The 25,081-nt window shown below is 39.5% G+C and overlaps 1 protein-coding gene across 4 annotated transcripts in view; it reads right to left on the bottom strand.

The window, feature by feature from the left end:
• Positions 1-983: 983 nt before the first annotated feature.
• Positions 984-25,081, bottom strand: part of LOC131426469 (uncharacterized) — a 152,638-nt gene continuing 128,540 nt past the window's right edge. For all 4 annotated transcript variants that reach the window (XM_058589222.1, XM_058589219.1, XM_058589220.1 and 1 more), the window contains 3 exons: positions 15,663-15,968; positions 9,527-11,319; positions 984-2,320 (listed from right to left, as the gene is read on the bottom strand). In XM_058589222.1, the coding sequence (XP_058445205.1) occupies positions 1,228-2,320; positions 9,527-11,319; positions 15,663-15,968 (3,192 nt within the window). In that variant the 3' untranslated portion in view covers positions 984-1,227. The remainder of the gene's footprint in view (positions 2,321-9,526; positions 11,320-15,662; positions 15,969-25,081) is intronic.

The following is a 25,081-nucleotide window of genomic DNA, read 5'->3' as shown; positions in this document are numbered from 1 at the left end:
TCATCCATTTCTCAAACAAAGTATAGGAACTAGCTTCGAGAATTTTTTTTTGCAAGCTTAATGTCAATTATCTTAGAATGTTGTAAAAATTCATAGCTTCGGTAACGATATTGAAAGCAGGAAAGGTCTTTGGCTTTATTATTCCACCATACTTCGCGATGCGTATGTTATTATTAAACTAGCATTTTTTTTCAAATCACTCGAAAAAGATTGTAATAATTAATTGTTGCTTAGCTTCTGTTAAGAATATATATAGTCTATAAGATAGGAAAACCATATTGTAGAAAGTTTAAGCTTTTTCGGCGACGTGCAAAAAAAAAACACACACACACACACAAAAAGATGCATTTACTTATTACTTCTCCCGCGCCGGGTATCGGCAAGAATCGTTAACTGAGAAAAGAACGTTTGTGCTGATATGCACGTGAAAGCGAAGGCGATTTCTTATTTTGTAAGAATAATACGTGAATGTTGTAATGTTAGGAATGAAAATTAAAAAAAAACGATACCAAATTGTAGGCGGATTACGATTTCATGTACCGTGTATAACTCTACCGAACGTAGGAATAATATACATATGCTTAGGTGTGTCACGAATAAATGTTATTGCTGAATAAACAATCGACTTGGAGTTTTTCTGACGATGACAGTCCATGCTGAGATCATAAATGATGGTTCAAACTACAGAGTTGGTGATGGAATGCGAAAATGTATGACGAACCAAAAATGGCTAAAGCGATTTTCACCAACTCAGATTGAAATGAAAGGTCTAATTGTCTCATCCAAAGTTTTATTTTGATCCGGCTTCCGGTTCCGGACTTACATATTACATTAAAAAGTCAAAATTACTTCCCCACATATCTCTGAGATGGCGTGACCGATTTTATCAAATTTAGGTTCAAATGAAAGTTGTCATGGTCGATAAAGTACATATTTCAAATGATCGAATTTCTCTCGAATAAATTTTCAGAAAAAGCCCGATATATTTTCACACTTGTTACTTTATTTTACAGTTCGTTATTGCCTTCGCGAAGAAAAAGTAAAAACTTAAATATACTTATCACTGGTTAGCATAAGATATATTTTTCGCTTCTTGATTAGTTGCCTTAAGTACAAGGAAGAAGTGAAGGACGTTTCTCAAAGTTCTGGCACAAGTAGAAAATCTTTTTATTTAAAAAAAATAAATGAATGTTTCAAAAAAAGGGGAGGGTTAAAAACGTCACAATCCTACGAGTTACCCCGTAGTTCGATCACGACGCCACCGGCACCGCCGTTTCCGTGTGACATTCCGTTGCGAAACTCCTGATACTTGAGTGCCGCCGGTTGATCACCCCCCCGGTAGCGACTGCTGCTGGTCGTACGAACCTCACTCGTTTCGATGGTTTGCATTCCCCGTCCGTCCTTGGAAGGGACGGTTTTCTTGCTGAAATTCCGTATCGTGTTGGTCACTCCCGGCCGTGCTGGATCCTCCGATTTCTGCGTAATTTTGTACGACTCCGAGTAGTCCTCTGTGCTCGAACTGCCCCGACGGACGATGCTTGCGGTGTCCTTGTTGATGGTGAGCGGCGAACGGGACCCGAGCGAAGATTCCTGCTCTCGACTAATGTACGTATTCAGATAATCTCGGGAGGGCCCGTTCGGATCTGTGCTCCCATTGCTATGGCCGTGCAGCGTACGATACAATTCCGGTGCCCGATTCTGGAGGTTTTTAAGGAAGACATTTTTCTTATTGGCAGAATATTCGTTGTAGTACTCGGTTCGGGACTGCATGCGTTCGTCTTCGTACAGCGGACTCTGGGTGAGGTCCCGGGTGCTCCGGGTGATCAGATTAACGATCGAGGGACTTTTCAGTTGCATCGATTCGTTCTGATGCCGGGAGGGAGTTTGCTGCAAATCGTCCAGATGGGAGTTCGACCGGTAGAACGTGCTGTAGTTGTTGCGGTTCACCTTCTCCAGATAGATCGGACTAGGATCGTTGGTTCCGTTGAGACCATGTACGTTGAACGATTTGCTCCGGTTCAGTGCCTTGTAGGTTCGAGCCGGTTTCACCGGGCCCGTGTTGACAAGCGGCGGTTGCGGCGACGGGCTTACCGTGTTGACGATTGACACATTGATGGTGGACGAATGGAGAGGCTTTGCTTTCGCCTTTTGCTCGTACAGCTTGCGGGGCAGCGTCTGCGAGCTGCTGTGGTAGTAATTGGAAGAAGACTGCGTGCTGTGCTCCTGGTGGTGCCCGTTGCTGCCCGTGGGCAACCGGTTTGTGCTCTTACTGTAGCGCCCGAGTGTCGTTACGGTCGGTGGGGGCGGTTGGCTGTTACTTCTGAAAACAGAAAATTTAAATCCATTAGATTTCTGTACGGGTTTTACCTTATTTTATATTGAAATTTTTTCAACTGTCAAATTGAAAAATCGATTTCCCATGGCATCGCAGAAACAATGCCTACTTCGATCTTTCAATCAACATTATTTACAAACTAACTCCCGGTAGCCATAACGACAGCCTGATTTGTTGATTATGACTTTCGCTGCCTAGTTTCATCTTCTTCCCACCAAGGCCGACTGAGTTCGCTTATAAAAAAAACGCGTGTTTTCGATTACAAATGTCTGCCCGAAGAACCGGTTCGCATGCGGGGGTGCCAATGTTTGCGACTTTCGGTACCCGATTGGCCACTTTTCTTTCCCCCAATGATGACATCTTCCTCAGTTCACCATAGTTGCGTGTGTTTCAAATGGAACTGGCGCCAGCCAGAACAGATTAAATGCCATAATATTTCATGAAAAAACAAAAACGCTGAGAATGGTAGCGGGAATCCGGAAGAATCCCTGCTCTACGAATCGCGCTAAAGGTCAAGTTACAAATCAAGCACTGTTCGCTCAGTTCTGCGGGCTTCATATCAGCAGTCAGCACCGCTATAATTGATTGTCACCGTACACCGTAATAAAACGTTCGCCACTTGTCAAATGCCAATGGTTGCCATTTTTGGGCATGATTATCGCCCCTCCTTATTGGGAGAGGTGCCACGGCAGGCATTCTTCCGTACGCACGCCAAGGGAGGAAAGGGAAAGATTCAATCATTGTCCGTTGCCCAATAGATCTTTTTTTTTTCATAAAGCGTTTGCCTATGGATAAGAACACGTGATCCTTTTATAGGATGTTGAACGCGTTTCCATATTCGGTTTCGCCATTCGCTGTCTACATAGCAGGCTGTGAAGTAACGGGGCTGCTATGGAGGCAGTCGTTTCTGACAGCAGAAGCCGGTTTGTGTTTTTTCTTTGTCTGCAATTTCTCGAAGCAATCAAGCGGTGTTCTCGGGGACGGGGAGGTTGTTGTTTTCGCTTTTTAGTAGAAGCAATCATTGCGATCAGGGTTCTAATCCAGTTCGAGTTTGAATTGACGTGCGATTGGTAATGAACATTGATCCCCAAGTCAGAATCATGTGTCATGTTCGTAAAGGAAATTGGCTTACCTAATGACTCCAAAAGTGCATTGAAAACTAATGTGTGAGGGCGTCTCTTGATTCGAGGAATTTTACAGGAACGAACGAAAGACGTCATCGTCATCGGACAATCAGCGGTAATTGGCTTTCTGAGAATTTTTGGATTTGCACGAGAACTGTAAATGGTGAATATCACATGAACGACTCAAGGCGATAAATCCTCCGAGTCTGACCAATTGTTACAGATTTGTTTGACCGCGAAATTCACTACAATTTTTGAAAGAGACACTGTTTGCAGAAGAAGAATTTGTTGACACTGAGGATGCTACGCTAGACGAAGTACGAGAAGCTTTCCGAGGGGACAAAGAAGAACTGAATCCCGGTTGAACTTTCCAATGTCGGAAAAGACCGGCTGTACCAATTGATGCCTTACACGTTCGCTAAAAACTGGAAGGAAATGTGAATGTTGTCGAACAAGGGTACATGGCATTGTATTCCTCACCTTCAAAACAGTAAAAACTATTGAGACACAGCATGTAACAGATTCTTTCAAGTAGATTCGTATTCCATTTTCGCCGTTGATCATGAAAACTGCTCACAAGTTCCTATCTCATGCCTCTCCGTGTGTCTACACAGAAAAAAATTATGTATATCAATAGCACTATGAAATAGACATCCGTTGAATCGTTAATCTGATTTAAAACCATGATTTGTGTAAAATTAAATTGCAATGCATTGTTTATTCAATGTATAGCACTATACATTTAAGAAAAATCTTAGTTTTGCTTCCAAAGTATATTGAAAAATGAATATCTAGAAATCTCCTTGTACCTGTGACAACTCAGATTTTTTCCCGAATCTTGGAAAAACAGTTGCGATTTTTCTGTTCATAAGAAAAGTGGTAAATCCCATCTTTCAAACTATCGAGAAATTTTCACATTCTGTTCAGTTTTAAAACTATTTGAAGAAATAGTACTGGACTTCATAACTCACAACTGCTCCACTTACACATCTGATTCGACAAGATTAACCACCAAATTGCAATTGCAAAGCTCGACAGGCTTTGATTTAACAGCACCTTCTTCAACTGGGCTGAATCATATTCAATTGGTCGTAATATGACCGTGAAAATTGGCGACTTCGTTACTCCATCATTCATCGTGAGCTCTGGCGTTCCGCAGGGAAGCCATCTAGGACTGTTCATATTTCTACTATATCTAAATGATCTGAATTTCTCATTGTAATGTATGAAGCTATCATTTTCGGACGATTTCAAGTTGTTACATCTCACCAAAGATCTGAAAAACTCAGATTTCTTGCAGTCACAGTTGGATGTAAACCCCTACATATGCTCCATTATCTCATCGTAAACGAACTATGTTACGATCACGTATGATTACACTAATTCGCAAGCGGTACCTAAACGGGAGACATTAACCAAGGATCTAGGAGATTCAAAACTTAGTTTCAAAGATAGCATAGAATATACCCTCTCTAAAGCATTCAAGATGCTAGTTTTCATCTTCCGAATTGATTGAGCAGACCTCCTACAACAGCTGAGTTTTGACATTCATCGGCGTAATTTGCGGTTTAATCTCTTTCTCGGATTTCCTCGTACTAGAACTAACTATGGATTTAATTAACCGTTTTCAATTTATCTCGTAACACCATTAAATACCGCCTTCTCCGATCTTCTCTTTTTCCGCTAGATTTATTGAGTTAATAGTTGTTATTTAGCTTTGTAGCTTCAATGAGGGTAATTTAATATTTGGTCATGTATCATTTGGACAAATGCAATCTGCTGTTACAAAAGATGAGAAGGTTTTATGCCTGGTGGAGAAGGGGAACAAAAATCTCAACTTCTGCGAGTTAAATTGATATAAATTCACAACAAATTAGAACAGTCCCGCCGACGCTGCACAATCTGCGATAGTAGCAGAATGAGAGGATGCGGTGTTTCAGAGTTCATTTGAAATTGCGAAACAAATTGAAAGTCTTTCTAATAGGACAATTAGTTCGGCTTATCACCATCTTGTGAAAGAGTATTTATTACCATTCTAATATTGTTTGAAATTGGTTTTAATTCACACAAGGAATTCGTCTATTTGTCGTTAACATAAAATTCATAGAAAATACACGCGAGTACCGAGATATACACCCTTATTCTGAATAACGACGTATCGTTTTTTCGATCGTATTTCATTCGTATTCCTAATAACGCTAGCAAAATCAAAGGTAGCTAGAATTTGACCGAATCATATTCGATCGAAAAACCAATACGCTTTTATTCAGAATAAGGGCGAATACCTGAATACTGTTCTCTTAAGCTTTCTAGTGCAAAATACAATTGCATACGTTTCGGCAACTGATATAATTCAGTCGTATTAACAACAAATACACACAATGGATCTTGATCTAAAACGAGTACTCGTGATTCAATGCAACAAGACAAACAGCGTTGTTTACATCCAGTTTGATAGAGAGTTGGATGCCATTCAATTCGCTAAAGATAATAACATCAAGTACAACATACCAGTGTATATGGAAGATAGTGCTATAGAAGTGCGTGTGCATGATCTTCCCTCAAGTGTAGTATTCGCAAAACTATGACCGAGTTCGGAGAGATTCTTTCCATCGAAAACGAAGTGTGGAAGAATTTTTTACGCATGCGCTTGAAGAAGGCTATGCCTTCTTATGTGATTTTCGGTCAAGATACTAGAATTCCGTGCAAATCATCACCAATGGACGTGGGTGTGAATAGCGAACCACTGCAGGATAGCAATGATAGCGCCTGATAATGGATAAGCTACAGCTAAAGGGTGTGTCCCCCGGGTGGCGGATGAGAGTGGATACCCGATCAACAGAGCATAACAGGATTATATATGATCTTAATATTTATATCTCATTATGTTATAAATATGATTCCTAATCAGAAGCAAACATTCAGATTTTATTAAGATTATGGCAAGACCATATGATATTATATTAGGGGCCGTTATATTTCATGTAAAACTATACTAGAGAATTGAGAAAAAAAACTTTTGTCGATCATGTTTTTGACTCTCACCCGGAAAAACGCTATTCTTCAATAAAGAGCAGTAATCAACATTTTATTAAATTTCACATACCTGAAGATGCTTTTGAAAACAATGATTTGATATTTGATTTAAAAATGACGGCCTAAATTTTAAATTTGAGAACGTTTCTAAGTAATTCCTACTTAAATTGTGTAAAGTTTTTAATCAAATATTATTTTAAATTGAAAATAAATATTTTACGAACAAAGAAATGTAAGGCGAAAGCTTTAAAACTCGATTAAAAATATTGGAAAAAGTGATATAGCATTCGACTCAGCTGATTGAATTCTGAAATGTTGAATTCTTCAATTTTATCGGTGACGGATTTTTGTTTCCGAAAACAAAGAGTGATAAGTGTTAAAAATTTCAAAATTGCAGCTTTCGCATTTTGTCCGTTGTCATCTATATCATTGCATGAATATTTTTACATTCATGAATCAGACAAAAACGATTTATCGCACCATAATACCTTCCATTTGAAAAGTTCAATCTGTCCATATCTGATAAATTTATGATAGTCTCATTTCGTAGTATTTTGATTACTTCCAATCCGGAACCATGAGCTGGGATTCGAAATTTGCAATGTAGAGTTTAAAGCAACCGACCTGCATTAGGAGACTTTCCATTTGAATTTGAATTTTCTGTGAGTCAATCTAGGTAGATATCAAACAATCAAACCGGAATGAAAGTTCAATATTGATGGTTTTTTTAACATTACTTGCGGGGCTTTTGGCTGCGAATCATCAATTGACCATCAATCATAAAAACTTGCTATTCGAATCGATGTTATATACACTTCTTCTGATATTTCACTGTCTTTCTAACGAATTTTTATTCTAATCTACGAAAATCGGTTCAGCCATCTCCGAAAAAAATCGTAGCGTATGTTGGAAACTCAAAACTTCCCGGTTCGGAACCAGTCTCTCAACTGTGAATAACTTTTTTATGGCAAATCAAATCGCCTTAAGGTATGCAATTTTATCTAACTTCGCGAAATCTATTTTTAGATATGCACGGTAAAGCCTTTCCCTCCAAAAAATGGGTAATAACAGCTGAAAAGTCGTACTACATTTGTAACAAATTTAGATATAATATTGATATTTACATATCAAGGTTTGTAACAATTTTGTTATCACCTAGGTTAAATTGAGTTATAATTTTTGTGATTTTAACTATTAACGAGGCCAAGATTATGACTAATTTAGATTGAAAAAACGAAACAACCCCAGATACAATTTTGTTCTCCCTTGTTGATCGGGTACCAATTTAGTTTTGACTGGTCTTTTGAAATTGACAATTTGCCATAAAGCAAAAAATCTATTTTCGGTTGTAGTTTCTTTATTTAACATTTTTTCGAAAGAATGAAATACGAGATTATAGACACTTATAGCGCTCAATTGGAACCATCATTTTGCAGAAGGTGACAAGTTACCACGTTTTGGCGATTGGCGTTACAAAAATAACACCTTCTTAGATTCCACTTGAAGCTTTCCGTAATCCGAAATCGTATAAAATTCATTATTATTGTTCTGACATCTATTGAATGACATGATATTAGAAGGTTTGACTAGTTTTTTATGAAAAAAAAAACAATCATAACTTGTTAATGGTAGCTTGCATTAAAAAATTTGGTTGAGCAAAATTGTGCTTGACAACTCTTGGAGAGGACAACTTTCTCATGGAAAAACTCACAGTCTTTCAAAAAAGTTAGACAGAAAAAAAGTGAATTTTTAAGAGCCCCCTTTTTCGAAAAATTGATGTAACTCGATCAAATGAAAAGTTAGAAAAGTAGCATATTTCATAAAGTTGCTCAAAATAAAATTTCTTAAAACTATGCTGTGGATAATGTTAAATAATTCTAAAATTCAATTAAGAAAGTCAGATTTCAGATTTCAATCCAAGCATGATATTTTTCCTTGCAACTTTTGTGAAAAAACTAAAACTACAAACAAAAAAATAAAACAATATTCGATAGCGAAAATAATTTTGTCTCACTAATTTTTCATTTCGGACCACTGTGCATTGGAATCTTCCGGGGTATCTCAAAAGATGGTTCGTCAAGAAATAAAAAGATCGCGCGAGACCATCGTCACCGCGGAGGAATTGTTTTATCGACCCAAAGGAGAGCTACATTGAATATAGACAAAATTTAGTTGGAATTATTTTTTTGTCATTCTCGAGGAGTTTACTTTTTAACCACTTAACCTTTTTATATATTTTCACTTAGTTTTAGTGATATTGTGGCATAGTTTCTTGCCATTTAAACATACTCGATAATATCATTTATGTTATTATCAGCCCAGTATAAGTCAAAATTATCGAAGAAAACTACTAGGTTTTTCTTTGCCGAGCTATTTTTCATATCATTTATGTACAGAACGAAAAATAGTGTACTCTAACTTCCCTGAGGTGGCTACGGATTTCTTTCCGTTAAGTAAATACTATAAGTGATGCAAATTAACGATGTGAAGAATAGTAGCGGTATAAAGCTAGGATTGCATTTGCATTGCAACTACGGTCAGATGAAAAGCTGTCTATTAGCTGATTATCAATTTCGAGAGGAATTTCTTCAAATTCTGTCTTGTCAAAAAAAAAAAAATACTCAAAAAAACGAACACACATTGGAACTTCTGAAATACTTCAGATGGAAGCCGGATTTACATCAAATCCAAAACGCCACTCGGAGAGGAGGTAAATTTGCGACGAAATAGAAACCTGCTTCGCTGAACCGCAGGCCAATATAATAATCGCCAACAAGCAGCAGCTGGTTCTGCCTGCAATCAAACGGATTAGCATTCAATTTGCACACAGTGTTTACCGATCGAGCGCAACAGTAAAAACAAAACGAAAAAATAAAACAGAAATAAAACCTACACTCCGACGACGACGATGAGGACGGCGTCGTTCCAATCACAGCATGGTGAAAACACACAACGAAATTCCCTGTTTGCTCTGCTAGCATTCCTAACTAACGAAACTTCCAAAACGCACTACCCGCGCGACAGGACTCACCTGGTGTGGGACGACGCCACGATCCGTTCTTCACTCCGTTGCAGCTGAGCCGGCGGCTGCGGCTGCGGCTGTGACTGCAATTGCGAATGCACCAGACTGCGACCCTTTCCGTCGTATTTGTTCTCCTTGCCAAAGATGCTGCCGCCGTAGGGATTCTCGCCGAGGTAGTACTTCTGCTTGGGGATCGGTCCCCCGCTGTTGGTCGTCATGTCGGACACGATATCGGAAGAACCCCGACGCTGGTCGTAACTGTGCGGATCGGTGCGCTCGCGATCACGTCTGGAAATGTTGCCGTTCTGTTTGTGACTGACGCCGTTCGACTGTGACTGGTGGCGCTGATGCTGCTGCTGCTGATGCTGGGGGTGAGACTGGTTTTGAAGAATTGTCGCTGTTGCTGATGTTGCTGGCAGTGGCGGTGGTTGCGGTGGTGGTGGTGTTGGTGAATATCCTCGTCCTCCAATGTGACCGTCAATGACGTTATACTGCTGGTAGGTCGCACTGGATGAACTGTTACGTTTGGCAGCGGACGACGATGGCGAGGGGGAACGATGTTTGGCAGATTTTAATCGAAGCTTACGTTCGGCACTCGCTGAGCGTATTTTCCCCACTAACTTTCGGATGCTATTGCCGATGGCTGAACCAACTTTGCTTTTGGGAGGATTGCTCTGGGCTCGTGTCGGAATCGGTCCCGTACCTCTGGAGGTGTGACTTAGATCTTGAATGCTACTGAACCGAGTCTTTTGATATGGTTTTCGCAGGGTTGTAGTCACCGGGGGGATTTGAATGGGTGAAATCGAACGACTACGGGGAGCGTATTGAATGATCTGCGGTTCCACAGCTACCGGTTTCACCGGGGTCATCATACCACTACCATTGGTTAGCTTTCGTTCGAGAACTTTCTTTCTTTGCGGTACCATTGGCCGTTCATCCGGTATGAACTCGATCCGATCGGGTGACACCGAGCGAGCATCCCGTCCGTATCTTGCATTGAAATTACTATCCTTCAAGTGTTTCGGAGATCTGGGAGTTGTGAAAAACGTTGACGAAGAAACGTACGCAGAATCTTCCTTATAGGAGTTTTTACTGTCTTCAAAGCGAAAATCCTTTTGCTTTTTAAAGCCGTACTCCTCGTTGTCGATCAGATTTTCTCTGGAACCTCCTCTGCCATTAGTGTATCGATTTCTGTCGTTCCATTCGCTCACTCCCTGAAAATATTTTCTTCCAACCGGTTCTTCACGTTCCGGAAAAATCACCTTCGCCGGTGCACTCAACTGGTGACTCTTGTACAGATTATGACTGCTGCCACGAAGCTCTTCCGGTCCATCGCCTGCGCTTTTAATCGTCACATTAAAGTATGTCTTTTTCGTCGGTTCCACGATATCGTCCAGGTCATCTCGGGAACCCCGCGACGACCGCGACTCGCTACCGAAATGACTCTCCAACCATTTGTTGGTCTCCTGCTTTCGTGTCTCATCTTCCCGGTCAAAATCCAACGGACGTTTGGTCAGCGCATCGGTCCGATCGACCAGCGCCGTCGGTAATCCGGGGGTACCCGTTGCCGCACCCAGTACCGCTTCCTTCGGCGTAGAGTGCCGTCCCAGACGGCGCGCTTTCCGTAGCCGATCCGAAAGGCTGTCCCATTCCGACAGCAGATTCTCCGGCCGATTGCCGTCCTTCTCCATCTGCGAAGTTTCCGCCGCGTAACGCATCTCGTTGCCCAGCACTTGGCCACCCGGTCCGATCAGATCCACGTGCTGTTCATCGCGCTGCTTGAAGTAACGCTGGGACGAAGTCTGCGAATTGATGAAAAAAAAAAATCAACTGATTAGACGTGAAGCAGTATTTGTGCTGAACGCGTGGTAAATGACAAATATCAACTAGTCTAGTTTTTAGGTGATCATCAAAGCAGTCTAGCACTACATATGTACGTAGGGTAAACATTTCCCAGATGTCTGCATGCCTAGCAACGAAAATAATAAGCCATGGCTTGCTACACACAAATTGTTAAGAATACTTGTGTACCAGATAAGTCTAACTACTCTAACCTGAAATAAAGATAATTAGGTGTTCAGTGAATTTTGTGTCAACAAAACAAAAAAAATAACTCAGTAACAAAACAATCGGTTCAAGTGCGAAAAACCCTTCCAAGTGAGAGTCGCTCTCACTGTGTCAGCATATTTTTCCGCGATTAGGATGGTGAAATTCCAAGTAGTTTGCAAAAGAGAACGATTTTTCATTCAGATTTTTTAGCACCAGCCACGCAATGGTTCTGTACGCTTAAAATCGGCTGTAAAGTCTTTTGCAACAGAAGGTCAAATTACACAAAAGAAATGTAATACCAAGGCTTTACTTTGCTTTGCTAGAATTTTTTAGGAATCCCTTAGTAATGATCATGAAAACATGAGTGATATGAGAAAAGCAAAATTATAATCAATTAGGTTAGCTAAAATATGCTTTTTTTATAATCATCATACCAAACACGTAAAAATCGACTATCCATACAAACGAAATAGCAGAGTTGTACTGAAATTCGACATTTCAGTAAAAATTTGAATCCTCCTAGTGGTGTAATGATGTCTTTCTCATATCAATCCTACAATCATATATAATACTGCGGTATTCTTCAAAACAATTTCCTTCGATTCTTGAAAGAATTATCGGAATCGGTTCATTTGGCCGTCTACTGATAATGACTACCGATTAAGGAGTGTATCGATAAGTAGGTAGCAACATTCAAACAGTCATTACTCTGAAATGGTTTAATTTTTTTGCAGCGTGTTTTGCGGTGACATGTTTGTTTACATGTCAATAACAGCTGCGCAATCGATTGGTTTCGGTACGGTTTATCGTTTCAATGATGAGTCGAATTGATCCGGAAACGCGAAAGAAAATTCTGCACACTTGGTGCTCAGAAAGTGGTGTCACGTACAACGAAATAGCAAAACGGGTGAAAGTGCACCACACCAGTGTCAAAAATATTATCGAGAAGTTCGGTAAGACCCTTTCCATGAAGGATTTGCCCCGATCCGGTAGGAAAACGGGTCCCAGCCAGCCCGGCCGGGACTTAAAAGTGGTTGAGTACATCAGGAAAAACCCATCGGCGTCGACGCGGGATTTGGCCAAGCAGTTCAACACCAGCATCGGGATGATTCAACAGATCAAAGTTCGGAACTCCCTGAAAACGTACAAGAAACAGAAGGGGCCGAAAAAGTTCCTGGTACAGCAAGTTCAGGCGCGCGAAAACTGTATAACCGGATTTTACAGAATAAAGACGGATGCATCCTGATCGACGACGAAACCTACGCCAAGGAAGATTCTCGAGCGCTGCCCAGACCGCAATATTATACGAAATCGGTGTACCAGGATCTGGACGACGCTGACACCACGGTGGCGATGGAAAAGTTTGGGCAGAAGGTGTTGGTCTGGCAAGCAATTTGTACCTGTGGTTTGCGGTCGTCGATTTTCTTCATGAAGGGCATAATTAACGCAACTCCGTTCTACAGTGATTGTTAAAAATCAATGTACAATTCGTGGAAAAGGACATCAACCCATCGAACTGCCCGGATCTTCGGCCAATTGAAAGGTATTGAGCAATTGTCAAGTGCACTTTCGGAAGGAAGGTACAGTGTTCCAAATCATGCAGGAGTTCAAAAAATGAAGTTCATGTTCTTCAAAAAAGGCATGTTCTGCTACTTTTGACTTGAAGTGATGTGGTAGTCCCTTTTCCAATTCTTTGGATGCTTTCGCTATTTCTGAGATATGTTCCTTGAAGCGAATGTCCAGTGTTCTCTTTGTTTGTCCGATGTATATTTTATCGCAATGAGGACACGAGATTTTGTATACCCCAGACTTTTTCAAATTCTCTGTAGGATCTTTTGTAGAACCTAGTAGAGTTTTCAATTGGTTGTTCATACTGCTGAACACTAAATCTAAACCAAATTTTCTTAGTTTTGATTTTAGTGGGTGTGAAATGTTTCGATTGAAGTCCACCGATATTCTTTTAAAATTTTCAGAAGGGGGGGGGGGGGGGGTCAAAGTTGTAAGTGATTGTTTTTTCAACAGTCTTAATTTTTTATCGAAGATGGTTTGAATTGTATGCTCTGGATATCCATTGAACTTTCCAATTTCGAAAATAAAGTTTTTCTCTTTTATCGCAGCATCTTTTCTAAGGGGCAAGGATAGCATTCTGTGAATCATATGGTGGAATGCTGCCATTTTGTGTTGATGGGAATGATTAGAAGTATTTGGTATGACACGGTCCGTATTGGTTGGCTTCCTATATATTTCGAAAGTTAAGCATTTTGCCTCCCGGACAATAAGAATGTCCAAGAAAGGTAAACTGTTGTCTTTCTCTTCCTCATAGGTGAATTTAATATTTTTATGTAAATTATTAATTATTTCTAAGAAGTTCGATAAATCGTTGCGTTTGATGATGCAAAATATATCATCTACGTATCTCCACCAGCGATTAGGTAATAATCCCTGCTTATTTAAAAGTTCTTCAAGGTTTGCCATGAATAATTCACATAAAAACGGGGAGAGTGGATTGCCCATTGGTGCCCCTTGTAATTGTTTATAAAATTCTCCTCTGAATTTGAAATAATTTACATCCATGCAAAGCCGGGTTAGAGTAAGATAAGACCGTACTCTGCATTTCCATAAACTACTACAATTTTGTTGAAGTAACCAATCTTCCAACAGATTGATTGAGTCCTTCACCGGGACACTTGGGAATAAGGCGGTTACATCGAAAGATACCATCATTTCGTCATCTTCGATTTCGCCTGAATTCTGAAGTTGAGTAACGAATACCTGTGTGTTAGGGACTGATTTACTGAAGAATTTTTTTGTCATAGATTGGAATTCTTTTATTAGCCTTTTGGAGATTTTTCGACCCCTACTGAAGAAATGATTTCCCTTATTTCGTTACCAATTTTATGAACCTTTGGTAGTCCTTTTATTGTGGATAAAGAGGGGTTAGAAACTTTGAGACTACTGAGATTGATATCGAAGTTTGGATTGCATTCATGAAGAGTTTTATCTACTTTTTTAATAATATCTGGAAGGGGTCGGCTCTTTGTTTCCTATAAGGGCCGTCATTGATTTTTTGGGTTATCAGATTGTCAAAATCTTCCTTGTCCATAATTACCACTTTGTTTCCCTTATCAGCCTTAACATAAAATATAGGATTGTCCCGCAATTGTTTCACTAATTCTTTATCACCCATATTTTTTTGATTTTTCAATGAAGTATTTTTAATGATATCAGCTACAATAGTTCTGGCATCATTAATTTTAGAAAAAGAAAGATTACAGTTATTTAGGCCTGTTTCTACGTCTATAATAACTTGTTCGAAGTTTACTTTAGAAGAAATTGCATAATTTAACCCCCCTTTTCGTTCGGCACGTCAGAAAAGACATTGCACTCCGTTGCAAACAAAAAGTTTGCTATAAATAGCAGAAACATTACGTCTGCTTAGCGGTTCAAATTGATCTGCCGAGTTTTGCATAAAGCAGTTCAATTTGAACTGCTATGCACTGATGAGTCAAAGACGAAACGTGAAAATAATAAAAACGGTTATGTGCCCTAGCACAAAATTTGGCTAACCCCTAAATGTAAAAATAACGTTAAGAAGAATTTTATGTTTCATGAGATTTTCTTATGTATTTGACACGATGTTGAATACACCTTGTAGCTATCATTGAATATGCTAATAGTACAAAATCATCAGAATATCATATAATGTGAAAAAGAAAATTTAGCTCAGTGTACAAAAGTGTAGAGCGTGGAAATTCGTAATCAAATTTCGCTGACAAAAAAAAAAAACACTTGTGAACTTCGAAGTTCAGAGTTCTGTGGATGCTTCATAAATGTTTCATGAACGAATATCTCAGAGTTGATTTTTTTTTTCAGACATTGAGTTTTTACGAAAATCTCTTGGACTGATTATTTCACGAGTGGTAATGAAATGAGCTTTTTCTGATCATAATTTTCCCAACATTGCTTGTGATTGCAGCATATTTACGTCTTCAACTTATTAGTGCAAAACATTCCCAAAAGACCATCTAAAACGACTTTTATAACAGATAACTTTGAGTTAGTAGAACCGAAAATGCAACCGCAAAAGTCTACCTACCTTCTGGTCGAGGATCCGTTCGGCACAGTCCACCTGATCGAGCCCGGTACTCAACCGTTCGTCACCGGGCAGATCGTCGTCGAACAGGACCTCGTGCTGTCGCGTTTGGGTTTTCTCCGTCACCAGCGTGCCGTCCGGGCGGGCCGACAGCTGCACGTCCGTATCCTCGCTATCGATGACCTTCCGCGACTTGGTGCTGTGGCTTACCAACTGCGGACCGGACGGGGCCAGATCGAGACGGGCCTCCTCCGACAGCAACAGCTCGCGGATATCGTCCACACCGCTGTTGATGGCACGTAAATACGCCTGTGAACGTGAGAAGAAATAAAAAAACGAAAACGAATACCGATCAGTAACTTGCAAGCCAGGGGCCTACTTGGATGTGATTGAAACCATTAATTACGGTCGCATTGTTCTGCGATTGGCAGCACTGACTATCAAAAAACAAATAGCAGTGCTGAGCAGCAGCAGCAGCGGAGCGAGCTGCTGAATGATGCGTGGGTTTTTGCTATGAGTTTTGTGCTTATGCGGCATGTCGTTAGGACAACTAGTAGACCTCCCCTGCATCTGCCACAGCCCCCCGTTCCCTTAGCAGCATCAGAATTGATTGCAGGTCCAGGCTGCCGTTGGCGTTACAGCAATCATGACAGCAATAAACCAGAAGTGTGTAAAACTTGCGCCCGCGCTCGAAACCAATTGAAAAAAAAAAAACTGTGAGTGCGGCAGCAGCAATAATCTAATGAATATGCAAATTATTGGTTTCTAGACTTCAAAGAAAACACAGTGATTCGCCTACGCGGACACACGGTGGTACCAAGTCGGTTCGGTTCGGTACGGTTCAGGTGGCTTTTGGTCGGCCACTTGGCGTGATGTTCGTTTGCCAGTCAACCAGTGTTTCATCTTATCGACAAGCGTCAATCGTCATTGAGTTTTACATTTCGACCGGCCGATTGTTGACGGATTTGTTAATTCCTACTCGAATCTCGGTCGATGATTTATGGTCCAGTGCGAATATTCGGCAAACGTTGAAATCCGTTCGATGGCAAGTGGGCCGGAATGGTACTGAGCCAGATATTGCGATAGGAAAACCTTGAGACAAGAACTTGACAGCCGCAGGGTTGTGTGTCAATTCGCAGGGTTGCGTGACGACACTTTTTTCGAAATAATAAAAATAATCTAATCGATTGGATTGTCATCAGTTTGAAACCTAGCGTTAAGGAATTTCCATTACGATGTCTTTCAGCAACAACAAGTCAATTCAGTTGTTCGAAGTATTTCTCAAATTTCAAACATTCTCAGAACGTGCCTTCGTTTGCTCACATAACCGTTGGTGCTGAGTTACGAACCCCCTTCGAGGGACCCTTCTTGCCGATCTGACGGATTAGATGCATACCAATCGGATTGCCTTCTTCTTCTTCGTCTTCGTCTTCAGCTGCTGCAGTCAGCCATCAGCCTATGAGAATTGTCTGCACTTTTTGTTTTCCATTCCATGCCATTCCACGCCACAGACTAGAGTTATGTGAGCCCGAAGAATGAAAGCCGCGCGCGCGCGGTTCGAGCATTAGGCAAGGTTTCATCGGTCCGATTATGAATGAACACGAAGGGAACCCGCAAAGTCTCGTGATCGATCGTGATCGTGTGCTGCGCGCGATTGCCAACATCATACATTCGTTCCGTCCGTTGGCTGATCGACAGTTCTTAGTCCGCAGTGCCACAGTCGTTAAAGGATTAAAGTGCGATCGCTGCGGCACGGGAGAAGCGGATTGCAGATTGGCAGGCCGTTGACTTTTGTTCTATCCTCCGTTGATTGATGGTCACGAGTGTTGTGGAGAAATAGTTGCGGATCCATTAGCTGATTGTTTTACAAACAACACTCTGAGTTTTGGATTACGTATTCACTCAATCAGTTTTTTTTTCAGTTGTCACAATTACAACAGTCCTTTCCTTTAATCCTACACTGAACTCTTGCTGAAGTGATCTTCAAGTGATCCAGTACTACTTCTTTCCTTCGTCATCTATCTCCGATTTTTCCTTATGTTAGAATGTACGAAAGAAGCCGTGAAGCCTTTTTTCCACATCTTCATAACTAGTGAACTGTGTTATGAACTAGCTGCTTGGTAAGTGCATTCGACATCGAATGGTCAAAAAGGGACCGAGCCGGGGGAGTATGGCGGGGGGGGGGGGGGGGGGGGGGGGGGGTAAAAGTTTAACCCGGAGTTCAGAAATAATATTCTTGACCACTTTCGACGTGTTTACGGGGCCGCAAAATAGCTTGATTCAATTTTATTATTTGGCCTCCGCTGGCGATTATTATTTACAATATCCACTGCACTATGGTCCGAAACGGGAAATTAGCGAGACAAAAATGTTTTCACTATTAAATATTTGTTTTTTTTTTGTAGTTGGTGTCTTCACAAAAGATATTTGTAATCAAATAGCGCTCCTTTTGATGAAAAAAGTTACTAGGGTGGTTGTCATTTAGATTGAAATTTGAAATCTAACTTTTTTAATTGAACTCAAAAATGATTTTGTTGTAAAATAAAGTTATAGAAAATATTATTTTCAGCAATATTGCTGAAAAAAGCACCTCTCTAGCTTTTCATTTGATCGAGTTACATCAATTTTCCCGAGTAAAAGTAGGGTGGCTCCTAAAAAATCACTTTTTTTGTTCTAACTTTTTTGTGAAACGTTCTACGGAAAAGTTGTCTTGAGAATAGTTGTTGAACTCATTATTGCGCACAATTTTGCTCAACCAAGCTTTTTCATATGAGCTATCAGTAAAAAATTATGATTGTTTTTTCATCGAAAACTAGTCAAGCTTCGAATATCCTATGCGGTTCCTAAAAGGTCATAATATCAGTAAAAATTTAAGAGGAATTTTAATTGCATTTTACAAACTTGCACCAGCTTGTTGGAATGGTTGTCGAGATTATGAAAATTTCCTGAAATGTGCCGTCTCGGACAAAAAAAAAGTAAGAGGTCCTAAACACCTAGAAAATCAGTAAAAAAAACGTAAGTAAATGTATTGCATCAGGTGTAAAAACCAGTTTCGCTTGAGAAAAAAAAACTCGCTTCTAGTAAAAATATGAACTTTTGAGGAAATATCACCTTACTCATTGTTTGCCTTTCTCATATAGAGAAAATGCAATCACTGTGAAAACCGACTCGAGTTTTTCAGAGATGGCTGAACCGATTTTCAGAAATTCAGATTCAAATGAAAGGTCTTATAGTCCCATAAAGGTTTCGCTGTTGGATTTTATTCCGATCCGACTTCCGGTTCCGAAATTACATAGTAATGTGTGCAAATCTATGAGAAAATGCGTGCTAAATTTTCCCAGAAATTTCTCAACCGATCTTCAAAAACTAAGATGCAACAAAAAAATTCTTCAAATTCTTCAAAAAGTCCATGAAAAGTTGATCCAGATCCGACTTTCGGTTCCGGTACTACAGCGCGATAAGTGAGAAATTTTAAATTTCATGAGTATTTTTTCAAAATTAATGCCAATACGAGGTGCAAATTTGTGTCAAACTTGCGGGAAAATTTATCTAATTTGCAGATCTTGCTAGTTAGTGAATATATAAACCTTCTTGTGGACTACTAGTCCCTGGTTCCCGGTTCCGTAAGCAACGATAAAAAGTGAGAAAAATTTCCAAAAACAAAACTCACTTTGGATTTCTAAGCAACGGTTAAACCGATTTTCACAAATCATGATTCAAACTAAAGCTCTCATTGTCTTAAAAGATACTGTGCAATTTCATCCAGATCCGGCTTCCGGTTTCGACACTATAAGTATCAAAACTTTCAAACTGTCATACAAAATAATGCATCGGTTCGTGCTGGTACGGAAGAAGAAAACACCACCGCCACATTTAAATTTATATTAGCTTGACATAACTGTTTGCAAATTGAAAAGGTTATGGTAGTTGATTCCCAAAGAAAGTTTTTGATTTTATTCAAGTTTAAAAAAAATATCTTGACAGAATCTTCTAGTGATATTTTTGAAAATATAAGTAATATGAGAAAGGCATTATTGCAGGACTAGGTGGATTAAAAAATGTTTTTATTTTTACAAATTCAAAATATATCAATTGAAACAATTATAAAACCAATTGTGTAATGATAGTAATTAGTTGTTACCGGATGCCATGGATTTCGACAAATTTTCAAGTTAAAAATAACAAAAGAATCTGTTTACAGAAAATTAACAATTAAGATAAGAAGGTATACGGAAGGAGGTGCGGAATTTTTAATTTCCTTACTTCTACAATTATAAAACAAATGTCAAGTAAAAAAAAGACCCAATTCTGCCGTTTCTCTCCTACTAGAGATGGTCAGTTAAGAAATTAAAAACGTAAACTGGGTTCAAAACTATTCTAATCGGTAGTAACTGTCAATAGAAGGAAGGCCAAATAGATCGATTATTTTGCAATCATTCTTTCAACGAAGCCCATCAGCTTCTAATTTGCCATATTTGTGAGTAATTCGAAGAATTGTTTTTCTTTTGTCACAAATTGCGCATTGTTTTGTTAATAGAAATCTAAAATGAAGATGATATGCACACAGTGGCAAGATGCCAAATTAGGTTAAAAAAAAGGTCGTAGCCCCAACGCTGTCGATTAACGTTTCGGCGCACCTCTCCGCGATCGTGATGAAATGGTCGTGTTTTCACTTACTTGGCAAATTATAATCTTTTTCCCAAAAGTTTCACGAAAAAATTTCCAGAGCAAAGCATCCGTCCTACGTTTAACAGTACTTTCGGCAGTGTTTTGCAGCCCAACTTTACGCACGTTTCGTCTTGCCAAATGATGAGATGGTCCATTTTTTGCTTGAAACGTCGTCGTACAGGTTGCTTCCAAAAGAGCTAGTTCTTTCGGTATTAATATCGTGATCTGAGCGTCGTTGACGTTATAATGCATAGAAGGCTTAAAATTACCCAAAAATCTTCGTAGATTCATTTGATGGCGTTGAAAAAGCTTCTTGAAACAAAGCCAGCTCGAGGAGATTATATGACCACCTGAATCGACGGATCTAGATGCTAGAAGTTCGTAATTCTCGATCGAAAATGTCGCGTAGACTTTTTTTACATTTGAGTCTAAAAAATTTTAAAAGATGTAACAGATCGGCTGAAAAGTTCGTATCGTTTCTATGAGAGGGCGCCACTAGAATTAAATCCATACCATTTTCAGTTAGTACCAACCTTCAAAAGATACGTGTATAAATTTGACAGCTGTCTGATTATTAGTTTGTGAGATATTGCATTTTGAGTGAAGCTACTTTTGTTATTGTGAAAAAAATGAGAAAAAAAGAAATTTCGTGTGTTGATGAACCACTACTTTTTGATGAAAAAAGTGCCGTCGATACCAAAAAATGGCTTGATGAGTGTTATACAGACTCTGCACCGGGCGAAGCAACAATTCGTAAGTGGTTTGCAAGATTTCGTACTGGTCATATGAGCACCGAAGACGATGAACGCAGTGGACGTCCAAAAGAGGCTGTTATAGGGTTTTAGGGTGTCGAGATAGCTGACACCCTAAAGATATCAAAGGAACGTGTTGGACATATTATTCACGAATATTTGGATATGAGAAAGCTTTGTGCAAAATGGGTGCCGCGTGAGCTCACAATCGATCAAAAACAACAACGAAATGATGATTCTGAGCAGTGTTTGGAGCTGTTATATCGAAATAAAACCGATTTTTTTCGTCGATATATAACAATGGACGAAACATGGCTCCATCACTTCACTCCGGAGTCCAATCGACAGTCAGCTGAGTGGACTACACGCGATGAACCGAACCCAAAGCGTGGAAAGACTCAACAATCGGCCGGTAAGGTTATGGCGTCTGTATTTTGGGATTCGCATGGTATAATTTTCATCGACTACCTTGAAAAGGGAAAAACCATCAACAATGACTATTATATAGCGTTATTAGAGCGTTTGAAGGACGAAATTAAAAAAAAAACGGCCTCATTTGAAGAAGAAAAAAGTTTTGTTTCATCAAGACAATGCACCGTGTCACAAGTCGATGAAAACCATGCTGAAATTGAACGAATTGGGCTTCGAATTGCTCCCTCATCCACCGTATTCTCCAGATTTGGCCCCCAGTGACTTTTTCCTGTTCTCAGACATCAAGAGAATGCTCGCTGGTAAAAAATTTAGAAGCAATGAAGAGCTTGAGTCAACACGCTGAAACTGAGGCCTATTTTGAGGCAAAGGACAAATCGTACTACAAAAATGGTATCGAAAAGTTGGAAGATCGCTATAATCGCTGTATCGCCTCTGATGGCAATTATGTTGAATAATAAAATCGAATTTTGGCAAAAAAATGTGTGTTTCTATTAAACGATACGAACTTTTCAGCCGAACTGTTATAGACTTTTTTCGTCGATCATATATTATGGGCAACTTTCCGGGCAGAAGTTCTATCAATCTAATGGTCGAATTTATTTTTGCCGATAAAAACCTATGATCGGGCAAGGTATTTGCAGCTGCGGACGAAAATTCGGCTTTTCAATGTAAACAAGTCAGAGTATTCTTCCGTGTACAATTGACCTGCCAAGAAAACGTCATCAATGTTAGCCATTAGGATGTCAAGTCAAGAAAGTTTCGAGATTTCAACAAAACTGAATCGAACTAATTTTGTTACTATTTTTCTCTTAAAAATCGAACTGACTATGAAAGTAATGATTTTTTTTTCGAAAAGCTTCATCTTCAGGCAAATGACAACGACGATTCTATTCTCCTATTTACTTCGATCAAACTGTTGCTTGAGTCAACACGCTTCTGGTAGCAAAACATTGACAATGATTAATTAGCAAACATCGTGTGACGCACAACAATTTTGATGAATTCTGTGTCGCAAGATTTTCAAAGAATTTCAATGCCCACAGAAGACGAACCTCATTTAAGAAAGAAGAAAAAAACCTTCACAATATTACACATCCCCTGCTCAAACAAGCCGAAGGCTAAAAACACTAAAAAATATCATCGTTTTCCGTTGAAACCATCCGACCCGAAACTGGAAGTCATCTCCGAATTATGCACAAACTACCGACCGACCGACCGACAATCAAAGAGCAAATATACAAAATTAAAAACCATAAACAATCTGCTGGGAGGAAGGGAGCTCACAGAGAGAGAGATGTGATAATGGTCAACGAACGAGACGATCCTTCAAGACAGCCGGCAGCAACTCATCGTCATCTACATAAGTCATAAACGAACGGTTCCGTCATCCGTCGTCCGTCGCTAAACGAACGTAGAGCGGAGAGAGAGAAGTCCGTGACATTATCACAAAGTGTAAAGGAAAAGATTAAATTATTTCTTGGCTCATAAAGTTTCCAAACAAAGCCCTCCGATTATGGTCGCTTCTGTCCGTTGCTGTTGCTTCCAGTCCCAGTCCCAGAGGCTGACAATATCGAGGGTCCGGAAATGCGCTTCAGATTGTTGTTGCTGCCGGGTTGAGATCCTTGACTTTTGGCTTGACCACAGTAACAAAATCATACGATGCATAATTGCTGGCAATAACGTGAATTTTTATTGTCGCTTGTGTCTTCAATTGTTACCAGCTTTGTTGCTGCTTCCGTGTGAAGTCGCGATCTTGATACGAGTCTTTATCTAAACCATTCCAGAAATTGCAGTAGGCTGAATTTGAACTTTTGTTTTTAAGATCGGTGCAGCGGTTCCAGAGGTAGGTTTTTTCATAATGAGTGTGTCGTTTTTGTTTTTGGTCTGTGAGTGTCGCAACTTTGCTCAGTGTCAATTTAAATTATATCAAATACAGTCAAATGTAGAATAAAGCTATTATCAACTATACTTTAAAACCAGTGAATCGTTATTAAAATTCCTTCGAGCTCTCATACCCGTCACGAAATAACTGTAGCCTCTCCGTTTCACTTTAAACGATTCGTTTCCTATAAGTAACACATCAAAACCATCTAGGCAAAACAGGTTATAAGGTCATCAGCACCAGAGGCAGAGGCCGATAGTCGCGTTCGCCGCAGCTCTGTGCGGTTTTGTTTGTACACATCTCGCTCGTGGTCCTTCTCGGTTCACCTTGTTTAGGGGCTCGTATTTATTGTTGTTATTGTTGTTGCTTTTGTATCAACAATCGAATTCCGCTTCAACACGGTGGAAGCGATGGGCTTTCATTTGGTCATTGATTCTCGGATGTAGATTGCCAATTATTGCCAATGTTTCAACTCATCAATCTTATCAAATAACGTGTAGAGTGTAAAGAATCATAGTAGGCTATCTTGTCGATTCTTTTGTTTACATGATGGAATCATCACAGAAATCCTCCTAACCAGGCCCGTACACAGGATTTCGTTTCGGGAGGGGCCCTCAAATAAAAAATAATTAATAAAAGTTACTTATGTACCTAATTCTTTGAGTGCCTTTTTCAACAGACACTTTCAACTTTTCCACTGGAACTGTCATTATGGAGTATTCAAGTAAAATTTGTGACTGTGCCCGAGAAGAGGTTATTGTAATAAATTTCTTTACCTTTACTGTCCTGTTATTTCTGTACTACATGTCTAAGACCTTCTGAATATTTATATAGCACAACGATTCCCAAGATTTGTGATGAGGCCATATATTCTAAGATCATCTACATTCCTACTTTAAATGACGACAATTCACTGCATAGAGTAGCACAGCCGACGTGGCTGTCGGTAACATTTTAAAAATATTGAAACCGTTGAATCTTGTTAAATAACATTTTAATTAAACTGAATACTCTGATAACAAGAAAAACAACTAATGATCCCTTTATGGATAGAATAGAACAATTAAACCATTTGAAAAATATTTAGGCTCATTTTCCTTCAAAATTAGATTCACGTTTTCGTTTTGATAAGATATGACTTCAATATGTTAAAATTGAGATGTCAAAACTCTTGTAACGCTTTTGGAAAACACATAAAACTTTCAAAAAGTAACACATTTAACGCTTTCTAACACACAAAACTTACAAAACAGTTACGGATGTAACGCCTTGTAACGCTTGTTACTTTTAAAAGTGTAACACATGAAACGATTTGAAACACCTAAAACATACAAAAACAGTTACGCTTGTAACGATTTGTAACGTCTATAACTTACAAAAAGAGTAACGATTCGTTACGCCTATGACTCAAGAAAAAGTAACGCGTATAACGTTTCATAACACCTGTAACCTACGAACAAGTAACGCATGTAACGCTTCGTAACGCCTATAACATACAAAAAAGGAACGCATGTAACGCTTCGTAACGCCCATAACTTTCAAAAAAGTAACGCATGTTATGTTTCGTAACGCTTATGGTTCACAAAAAAGTAACGCATGTAACGCTCCGTAACGCCTAAAACTTACAAAAAATAACTCACGAAAAAGTAACGCAAGTAACGCCTTACTAAAAAGCAACACATGTAACG

Source organism: Malaya genurostris, chromosome 1 (assembly GCF_030247185.1).
Source record: "Malaya genurostris strain Urasoe2022 chromosome 1, Malgen_1.1, whole genome shotgun sequence".
Lineage (NCBI taxonomy): Eukaryota > Metazoa > Arthropoda > Insecta > Diptera > Culicidae > Malaya > Malaya genurostris.
This window is presented reverse-complemented; position numbering and strand designations above follow the sequence as displayed.